Source organism: Limulus polyphemus, unplaced genomic scaffold (genome assembly GCF_000517525.1).
Source record: "Limulus polyphemus unplaced genomic scaffold, Limulus_polyphemus-2.1.2 Scaffold460, whole genome shotgun sequence".
Lineage (NCBI taxonomy): Eukaryota > Metazoa > Arthropoda > Merostomata > Xiphosura > Limulidae > Limulus > Limulus polyphemus.
In genome coordinates, this window is record NW_013666070.1 from 527125 (window position 1) to 538897 (window position 11773).

General features: G+C 32.1%; 1 protein-coding gene across 1 annotated transcript in view; it reads left to right on the forward strand.

The window, feature by feature from the left end:
* Window positions 1–2704: 2704 nt before the first annotated feature.
* Window positions 2705–11773, forward strand: part of LOC111085547 — a 22596-nt gene continuing 13527 nt past the window's right edge. Inside the window, exon 1 of the mRNA XM_022384631.1 lies at window positions 2705–2765. Coding sequence (XP_022240339.1) covers window positions 2705–2765 — 61 coding nt within the window. The remainder of the gene's footprint in view (window positions 2766–11773) is intronic.

Genomic DNA, 11773 nt, shown 5'->3' on the forward strand with positions numbered 1-11773 from the left:
AACGCACTTGGTGAAAGACTACCCTGACCGTTGGTGCTGGACGGCGTTACCTTCCTTCTAGTATACAACTTGAAATGTACGGATAGCTTTGCGCTAAATTCAACAATCAAAGCAAATGTTCCAGAGCGGCTTCTGTTATACAACGAAAACGATTCTGGAAGAAGTAGACAGAAAGAGTTCTTTTCAAGAACTATAGAAAACTAATTAAACTTCCGAAAAAAAGGTTTATAATTCATTGATTCTGAATCTTAAAAAAATAGAGTTTCTTCACAGCATCAATACCTTTTGGACAATTGCATTACAATAAGCCTGTTTCAAATTTTCTCTTCAAAAATCACTTGACTTTTGCGATTAACAATGAGTTTTGAAATACAACGTATAGTCTTAGGAACTAAAAGTTTTAGAATCTTCAAGGAATGGCAAAGACATAGTTTTATTGAAAACCGTTGTGGTTATGAATAATTATAACTACCTCAGTATAAACATTATTTTAAAGGATTCGATTTATTTTATTAAATTAGAAACAGATACAAATTCTACGTGAGAACGAAAATTAAAAACTTTCATATTTCAGGTAAACAAGTCCTTCCAACTTTCCATTGAAACATTTATTTTTTCGTGTTCATTTCGCACACTTCCAATTTATGGTCATCTGAAAATTAATATGCAGAATGCTTTGTTATGGCATATTATTTCTTCTTAGAAAGCTTACAGCTATAACCTTGGAAAACTCTTACTTTAGATATTTGTCTCCTACGTCATGAGGTCTTTTTTAGAAACAAAATCAAAAGCTTTTAAAAAAAAAAACAATAGGATTTTGGTTTTATGTTTTTATGCTTAGTTTTATATAGAAAATCTCTTCACACGTGTACCGCTCGAGGAACGATTAATTGTAAACTGAAATATTATCAGAATGATTCCAATCCGAAGACTATCATATATTTCTGTCATCTAATAATTCTTTATTTCTGCAACTCGTTTAAAATTTCAATTATAAGGTATTATTTTACGACCAAATTGAAGATCTAAGTATAGGAAACCCAGCCAACGTATTTATGATCAAGATAAAATAAATTCCACTACCACTTCCCTCGATGCCAACGTTTTTCTATTCTTTACGTGGATGATTATAAGGTATTATTTTACGACCAAATTGAAGATCTAAGTATAGGAAACCCAGTCAACGTATTTATGATCAAGATAAAATAAATTCCACTACCACTTCCCTCGATTCCAACGTTTTTCTATTCTTTACGTGGATGATATTTAAAAGGTTTCTACAGATTCAAATTGTATTGCCAATTTTCTTTCAAATTTGAACGTAATCCATCCCAACACTAAGTTCACAGTCCAAAATGAAATTGTTGGTAAGCTTTCATTTGTAAATGTTTTTGTGGAGAAAGATACCATGAATTTCAAATTTTTTCATAATGATATGCATTAAGACGTTCATCTTCATTAGAATTCCTTCAATGATCCTAAAATAAGTTAGGGATTATAATATTTGTTTTGTACAATTAAAAATATTTGTTCCTGTTCTAACTGAGAAAATTGTGTTGAAATTTCAACTTATATCACAAAAGAAACAAATTGCAGGGCGAAGAGACGAACAATTGGATTTTATAACATCCTCCCCTTTAATGTGTGTTGCTACACATTCCTGATGTTTCACATGTTAAACAGAATATGTGATAGTTGTGACATCGTAGAAACGAACGAATAACTACCAACAAGACTGAAGAAACAGCTGAAAGTTTCTCGTGTATTCGAATACACGATCAAACATAATTTTCAGATGTTCAAATTATTGACAAATAAAACATTATATTTTTTAGAAAAGTTAAGAAACTCTCTTTATCAAAAAGCAAAAATCCAACAATTAATAAATACACAGATGTGCAGATATATATTTATATGCTTTGCTATATTGTTGGTTTACAGTACATTATGGTTTAATGACGTAATATAATTACTAATAACACCTGACAATTTTAATTGCCTTACGATACTATTCAAAGCTTTAGGAAAGTAAGTAAACACAGTGAAATATAGTGTTTTTAAAAATAAAGATGTCTGAGAAACACTTATTTGTCTGTTCTTAAATAAAAAATATATATTTCTTTAACAAATTCTTGCTATAGATTATTAAAAAAATGAATGTGCTCTAAGTTATTTAACTGTTGTACATAATATATCCTAGGGACACACGAGACTGCAAGGTTTGGTTTAGACAATATAAAATACATTCACTATCGAGCTAATTTCTAGAGAGACCAATATGACAAAACACATAAATATACTTTGATCATATTTGGGACTTTTAGCTAATAGCACAGGGATTGTTTGACATTGTATTTCTTTACGTCATATGATATCAAAATATTAGTTGATCATAGCAGCCAATTTTTAAGACAGTGGTGATCTGATATGAATTTTGTAACTGACAGGCAGGTAGATTCTCGTTAAATACCCAGATCTTCTCAGGAAATGGTCAGACCAAGTTTTATTCAATCATTTGTTGGATGAATGTTTAGTCCATGAACATCATAGTGACTTTTACCAGTATTATATGAAGACAACCAATTCGATTATTAACCAAAATGGAACTGGTGAGTATTGTACGGAAGATAACTGACTGGCATATTAACCAAAATGGAACTGGTGAGTATTGTACGGAAAATAATTGACTGGTGTATTAACCAAGATGGAGCTGATGAGTAGTGTACGGAAGACAACTGACTGGCGTGTTAACCAGAATGAAACTGGTGAGTATTGTACGGAAGTCAACGGGTATTGTACAGAAGTCAACTGATTAAGTATTAAACAAGATGTAACTGGTGAGTGTTGTATAGAAGTCAACAGGTATTGTACAGAAGTATTAAACAAGATGGAACTTCTGAGTAGTGTACGGAAGTCAACATATAATTTTCCAAAGTCAACTGACTAGGTATTAAACAAGATGTAACTGGTAAGTATTGTACGGATGTCATCAGGTATTGTACAGAAGTCAACTGACTAGGTATTAAACAAGATGTAACTGGTAAGTACTGTACGGATGTCATCAGGTATTGTACAGAAGTCAACTGACTAGGTATTAAACAAGATGTAACTGGTAAATATTGTTCGGATGTCAACAGGTATTGTACAGAAGTCAACTGACTAGGTATTAAACAAGATGGAACTGGTGAGTAGTGTACGAAAGACAGCTGTCTGCTGTATTAACCATGATGAGATGAAACTACACAACAAAAAGACAAAGCTTCTTAGTTAAAGAGTTGAAAGTAGTCAGTTGACTTCAAAGTTTGATAACAAGTTGAAGACTCACTTTTGACTTGGAAAGTTACAGTAAAATCAATGACGTTACCACTCCACAACAATAGACGTAGTTACAAAACCAATCATACACAGTAACCCCTTACACGGCCAAAGGAATTCAAGGGTTGTAGCTTGAGTATGCTTCTTTGCTACCTGTCTCTGGCTAATACAAGAGAGGCTAATACCTCCAACGGATATCCCCAGAAAGTATTGAAATGATGCTCCATTTAATTTATCCTGCAGTAAAATTACATCCTTGTGAAAGCCCTTAAGAAGTTACTCACAAATTACTGGTTCCAATGACGGAACTTAATGCCAAGGTAGTATAAAATTTAGTAGTTCTGATTATAAGTATTATTTTAACTGTATATTCGTCTCACCTTGTAAATTTTGTGCTTTGTTTTGTTTTTGTATTGAAAACATCATATTTTCATTAAATACTATTTTGTGCTAATATGGAATGTTTTTTTCCATGTTGTTGTTTTACTAACGTATGTCTTTCTCGTTCACAACATTTACTTCGTTTTTAGACTATAACATTCATTGCTATGATTACTTTCGTTTCATCTCAAACCACTTAAATGATAAGCGAAGGTTAACACGATTACTGTAATCGAGAGACTTTAATAATTTTCCTTACTAAATTAATTCTGGGTCGAGCATGGACTAGTGATTATAACATGCCTGGTCAGTAAAGCCGGAAATTCGTGGCTCACAATATGTTGCTGCTAAAACGATCTCCGCACTTTAGGGCTGTGGGCGATGGTCAACTCCTACTATTTATCAGATAATAATAGCCCAAGAGATGGTTGTAGGTGTTGTTTTCTACCTGCCTTCTCTCTAATTTATCAGTTAGACATTAGGGACGGCTATGCGCAGTAACTCTTGCGCATATCTTCCAGTAATTCTGAAACAAATAAATAGCTAAACTGATTATTTATTTGAATTGAAAATTAACTAATTGGTGGAACAATCGACAAGGTTTTTTATATTTTTATTTAAAGAAGGTTGACGTTTGGAGCTAGAGCTCTCCGTCAGATCGTACAGTTTACAACGGTGTTCAACCTATTACTTAATTGTGTTACCTTCGTCACCTATGCGGTTATAACTATATGTTTCTGTACTTGATTTGATAAAACAATTGAATATCAATGATTTTTTTTTACCCCATTAATATTTTCTTGCTTTTAAAATAGTTAGATCAGAAGTTATACATATCGTTAACTTAATGATAGTCGGAGTAATAAATAAAATAAATACCGTGTTCCTAAGTTTGTTTGTATTTAAGCACAAAGCTACACAATGGACTATCCGTGCTCTGCCCACCACGGATATAGAAACCCGGATTCTAGCGTTGTAAGTCCGTAGAAATAACGCCGTGCCAGTGAGAAGCCATGTGCCATGTGTTCCTAAGAGATAACAGTTTTGAAATGTACGGTTTTTTATGTTTTTCTGCCTCTTCTCGCTTTTACAAATTATGAATTTACGTGCTTTATTATTTACTTTCTCTCAGAAAACGTTAACTCTCCTTATTTACTAATTAACACATTTTAGTTTTTAATTACTTTTTGAAATGACTAACTTTATTATTGAAAGTTTATCAAGTATGCGAACTGATTATGCCATTTTTTTAATCAGAATAATATTAGTTAGAATACCTTCATTTACCTGATTTGTAAACAATTAGAAATGTCAATTTCTCTACGTCTCTGATAAAATACAAGAAAAATCTAAGCATAATCAGCTCTTAATCGTATTCTAGAGAAAATTTCAAGATTGCGTAAAAAAAATGTCTTACAGTTCTGAAAGAAAAACGTATTATGTTTCCATACAAGTACAGGATGGATGAGATCGCTGGAACCTTTTAGATATTCTCTGATATAAATGTTTTATATCTACATGGTTAATTAGTGTTTCAACTCGTTTTTAGTATATTTCCCATTAGTCTTAGATAAGAGACAATCCAGTTTGATTTTTATTTTAACTCAGAAAAAAAAATGTATTCTCATTATCAGCTGTATTTTGATTTTTTTTTCATCAAAGAAAAACATGCATAATTATTAGAATTATACGCTCGGCACCTGAGACAAATATATATATATATATACTTCCAATTCAATACCCCCCTTCCCCCCGGAGGCTTATTAATAAGTCTGAGAGCTTATAACGTTACAAATCGGGTTTCGATAACTGCTGTAGGCAGAGCAGGTATAGTCAATTGTATAGTTTAACAACAACAAAAAACAAACAATACAATAACTTGTTCTTCACAAATATTTGATAAAATTAGGAAATAATTTCAATTTGAAATTTATGTTTAAGAGAACTCATAAAAAACAACAACATGAAATATAAATAAATATAAGTTAAAACATCGTGTAAAAGACAGCATATAGAAACCCTCGTAAAACTTCGGAAATTACAGGTATATTAAAACAACATTGGACACGATCAAAAGTTTATATAGCGAAATAACAACCAGGAGCACCCTGCAATCCACTATAACAACCAGGTTATAACAACCAGGAGCACCCTGCAATCCACTATAACAACCAGGTTATAACAACCAGGAGCACCCTGCAATCCACTATAACAACCAGGTTATAACAACCAGGAGCACCCTGCAATCCACTATAACAACCAGGAGCACCCTGCAATCCACTATAACAACCAGGTTATAACAACCAGGAGCACCCTGCAATCCACTAATATCGAATTGACTATTACTCTCTTTACACATCCAGAAATACGGGGAATATTTTATGGCATCATATGGATTCGAACCCGTTACCAGCTCTGAAATCCAGGGCTCTTCCATAGGGCCAACACCCCTCCTCAGGAAGTTTATATATATACAGCATGACATGTGTTCGTCAGTTGTTTTTTCAATACGTTAACAATAGATTAACACTGTTATCTGACAATACGTCATTTACATACAGCGAATTACACCATTATTAAGTGTGGAATATGTTGAGTTATATTTTACGACTCAAAATTTGGACCCTCCCATCCACTGCCCTGCAAACTAATCACTTGAGTATTCCCGATTGAATAATGTATATCAATGTGGAATGTCCGATAATAGAGTAAATATTGAAAAAGTTTCAGTTGAGAAGTGAGAATAAGAATTATGACTTTCATGACCACATGTTGTAGTACATTTACTTTTTTTTACACTGATACACTTAACAATAAAACTACATAAACTTGTATGAATCCTTATCAAGTTCATCCAAAAATAGTCAGCTTGCGTGTTTGACACTAGATGGAATCTTAAAAAGCAGGACTTGTACATGATAGCATTATTTAACAGTTAATTCTGTACAACACATTTCATATAATTTATATTTCAAGTGTATTAATAAAACAGGAAAGCATTCACACAGAAATAAAACAGTATGGAAAGTATGGAGGAATTTAACATATATTTCAAGTGTATTAACGAAACAGGAAAGCATTCACACAGAAGTAAAACAGTATGGAAAGGATGGCGGAATCTACTTTATAATATATACGCTTCAGATATTAACTTTAGACCTACGTATATAAATATTGAAGAAATCTAATTTCATTAAATATTGTATAAAATGTACAGCTGACAATGGTTGCTTTTCTTTACATTTTCAGTAGAGTGTTTTAGCCATTAGCTAGCTGATAGACTTTTCATAAAAATAAAGATAATTAAAAATTTTTGTTTTATAATTATAAGGTTTTAATTCTTATTTTTTCTATCTTACAGAATAATTAATTTCTAAATATCGTAAAAAAAAAGCATTCATCACTTAATGAGTTCGTTTACTTGATGTTAAGCGCAAAGCTATACAATGGGCTATCTGTGCTAAGTCCACTGCGGGTATCTAAACCCGATTCTTTTAAAATTATGTTCTCGGGCTAACCGCTGAGCCACCAGAGGCTTCGGTAGATAAAGTCAAATGGCTAACTATGGAAACCAAAATAACGTACACTAGAATAAATACTAACACTAAATCAGGACTAAAATAGTGGCAGGCAACGAATCAAATCCAACAACAAATTTTTGTTTTTCATGTGGTTTATGGTTACTATTAACATTTCTTTAGCACATATTTTAACAGCCGAAGCTTCGATACATCTTGGCTTTCGGGTTACTTGTATGATATCAAATCGATGGGAATGAAAATAATGGGTTCAACCCGTGTTTTACCAGAAATATCGACATATAAACATTAGCGGGCTATTATACAAGCTATTTAAAGTTATGATAACATTGTTTTTCGACTGAATACAGTACCTTAGACGAGTCACATTTACACACAAATAGTTTAGGCAAGACGAGTTCCTAGGTGATACGTATATGATGTTAATGTATTTTGCAACAGAAAAGTTTTGTAAGTATATATGTATTACATATATATATGCCGATTGACATTATGCATCCAAGCGTGTACGTAAGATACTGGCAAGTATCCGTTTCTTCCTTCCAGTTCAACCAGCTCTTTTTTATTAATAAGTCATCATTAAATTCGTTTCATATTATAAATCAATATTATGTGTTCTCTTCTTGATAGCTGTGTTTTAGATGTATATCGTACGCACTTAAGTATCAATACTGATATTTCAAGTAGAGAAGTACGTTTCAAGTTTCCTAAATGATTAAGAATAATATATCCTACCGGAAACAGCGATGAGGATTACAACGTTCACATGTATTTTGTGTGGCCTCTTTACAGCAGTTTAATTTCAAAAGCTGTTTTCTAATCTTATCTTTCGAGCCATTACTTTTTTAATAATAATAACGCTTTAATGATTGATAAAGAATACTTTTGAAGGAATAAAATCTTTTCTATTCTGTATGCGCAGTCATTTACATAACGTATTTTTTTTTTACTTCTATTGATCCAGTTCCAAATTTCATTTAAAGATTGGTGTTTGCTTTGTTTTATGCCAGTTGTCTGGCTGTAGAATTACAAAGTGTGTTTTTATAACGATTAAAAATACTCAAAAATTGGATTGTTTTATACAATCAGATACTTCTGTGATCCAATTTTTGATGAAAAAACTTGAATCTGTTCATCTGACGTCCTGAAGTAAAACAAAATTTAAGAGAAAAGTGGAAATTTTTACCACAGACTCTTAGAATGAAAGTTGAACAGAAATCGGAATAACTGAATACAAAACCATCTTTGAAATAAGTAAACTTCCTTTTCATAATGAGAATCTGGGAACTGATTAGGTAAAAGAACGAAACGTTTTGTCAAAAGAATATTTAAAATTTAAAATCGGTAACATGTTTATCTGTGTGAATAAACTAGAGGGAAGGCAACTAGTCAACAGCACCCACTACCAACTCATGGGATACTCTTGTCTGACCAAATAGGGAGATTTGATCATTACTGTTGTAACTCACCCACAGTACTTAAGTTTTCTTTTTGCGACAACGAGACACGAGCCACGAATATTAGGATTCACCTTTCAGGCACGTTAACTAATAGGTTGTACCGGGCTCTCACTTAGAGATCAGTCTTTAAATTCGCACTTAAACATTTAAAGCTCTTTCGTTGGATTCAGAAGAAAAAAAACAGCCTACAAATTAAAAAGCTAAAAAAATTTCGACTACTCATTGTAGTTATTTCAGATGAAACAGAGGTCAAGTCTGAAGAGTGACAGCCTTCAAACTTTAAACAGTTGTGAACTAGTGACTTGCTGACATTACGATCTGATGTTTTTGTTGTTTTTTTAACACGTAGAGTTCTTTTCTTCGGAAACTGAACACATAGTTTAAAGAAATTATTCTGATTTATATTTTTATTACATTCCAACTGTATATTTTCTCTAATACTTATCCTTGTAATAATTGCTCTAAAACAAATTAAAAATGGCTGTCATTTTATTCATAATTATAAATATGAATATCGACATAAAAGCAGACTAGAATGAAATTTTAGCACATAATGCTTCAACGCATTATTGGCTATGGTATATGTTTTCACATTTAAATGGTTTATAAACTGGAGTATAATAAAATGTAAAATATTTTACTGTAGGCTTATAAAATCACGCTTTTTTACTTTGCCATATTTTTACTTATTTTAAGGCAACTACGTAGTTCATTTTATACATGATATATCAGTATTATTTCATTATTAGCTTATATCAAACCACTAATCTGTAGGAAGACATCTATTATTATAGCATTACGTTAGCGATATTGTCAACAGTTCCCACACGAAAACAAATACGTAAGTTAAAGATAAAACAAAAATTACACTTCCAGCACGAACATTCACCTTACATCTTGAACTTTGTAGCGACGAAGAAGACAAGGCGACAAAAATTACACTTCCAGCACGAACATTCATCTTACATCTTGAACTTTGTAGTGACGAAGAAGACAAGACGACAAAAATTACACTTCCAGCACGAACATTCATCTTACATCTTGAACTTTGTAGCGACGAAGAAGACAAGACGACAAAAATTACACTTCCAGCACGAACATTCATCTTACATCTTGAACTTTGTAGCGACGAAGAAGACAAGGCGAAAATTTTCCAAATACTTAATATGTTTTTTTAAACAGATCTTTGTATTTTTTAAAATTTCGTAAGTGATTGAAGAATGCGTTCTATATTGTAGAGAGTCGTGAAACTAACGTACTCGAACATATGTCATGATAACTGATAAATAAATAAATATAAATACTTAAAAACATTTCAAAGCTGCAAAGCTACTTTCCTAAGCCTATTCAGCTTTGGATTATTATACCGTTATGATACATTTTCAATGAAGGTACCTCTTTTTTTACTTTTCTAAACATTATTGGCTCTTGGAACAAAACTTTGTTCTATGTACATAAATATTAATGTTAGGCTTATGAATACATATTGTTTCTAATGGATATCATTAGAAAAACTAACTAATTGAAATTTTAACTTCTAAATTGTTTTTAATGGAAATTATGGAAAACTAAAGCTGAACAGATTCACTTTCCAATGAGATTCATATTTTACTTTTAAGCATTTAAACTTGATAGGAGAAACGTCTAGAAGATTCGGTTGTCAGATTATAAATCTCATATCACAGCTGGCTGAGATCAATTCTCATCAAGTTAATGTTGTGACAAAGTTATAAATACTATAGTTTCTTATTTACAATGACAAGAACGCAACATACTATTCAGCTATCCAGTTTCTACATCTTTTCCTAATCTAATAATCATTCGCCGAATTATTTGATAAGACACATCCTTCTTAATGGACAGCTTTAAAAGCTCACCATTTAGTCATTACTGTTGAAAGCAGGGAACATTTTCCTATGTAGAGAACCGAAGTTGTTTTTTTAATTAAGTGTGGGAAAATATATATCTTAGAATTAAACTAACACGTGAAGAATAAACATTAGAGATTCAGAGGCAACAGTGTCACGACCGTTTGCTAATTACGTTGTATTGTTTGTTATGCATTTCGCGCAAAGCTACACGAGGGCTATCTGCGCTAGCCATCCCTAATTTAGCAGTGTAAGACTAGATGGAAGGCAGCTAGTCATCACACCCACCGCCAACTCTTGGGCTACTCTTTTACCAACGAATAGTGGGATTTACCGTCACATTATAACGCCCCCACAGCTGAAAGGACGAGCATGTTTAGTGTGACGGGGATTCGAACCCGCGACCCACAGATTGCGAGTCGAGCACCCTAACCACCTGGTCTTGCCGGGCCAATTACGTTGTAAGTAGTCTTAGTTTGTTTCACGTTCCCGTGTTTAATTTGATAATTAACATGCATTTGCCCCCCCCCCCAGTGGCACAGTGATATGTCTGCAGACTTACAACGCTAGAATCCGGCTTTCGATACCCGTGGTGGGTAGAGCACAGATAGCCCATTGTGTACCTTTGTGCTTAATTACAAACAAAAAAACATACGGACTTTCTTTCTATCTAACTCTAAATACTTTAAAATGACTTACAGGTTCATATGTGTTAAAATACATTTCACAAAAGTAAGGTTTCTTTAAACAATAAACTGAAAATATGTCGTTCACATATTCAAACAAAACTTCTTTACCCCAAAATAATTGCATGACGTGTTCAGCTAGATGCAGAATATTTATAATATTCATTGCCAAATGTAAACTGTTGTTAACTTATAAACAGCGTTTTGGATGCAAATTTTAAATCTTAAGTAACTATTAAATTAAATCTGAAGTAACTATTAAATTGAATATGAAGTAACTATTAAATTAAATCTTAAGTAACTATTAAATTAAATCTGAAGTAACTATTAAATTGAATCTGAAGTTACTATTAAATTAAATCTGAAGTAACTATTAAATTAAATCTGAAGTAACTATTAAATTGAATCTGAAGTTACTATTAAATTAAATCTGAAGTAACTATTAAATTAAATCTGAAGTAACTACTAAATTGAATCTGAAGTAACTATTAAATTAAATCTGAAGTAACTATTAAATTGCATCT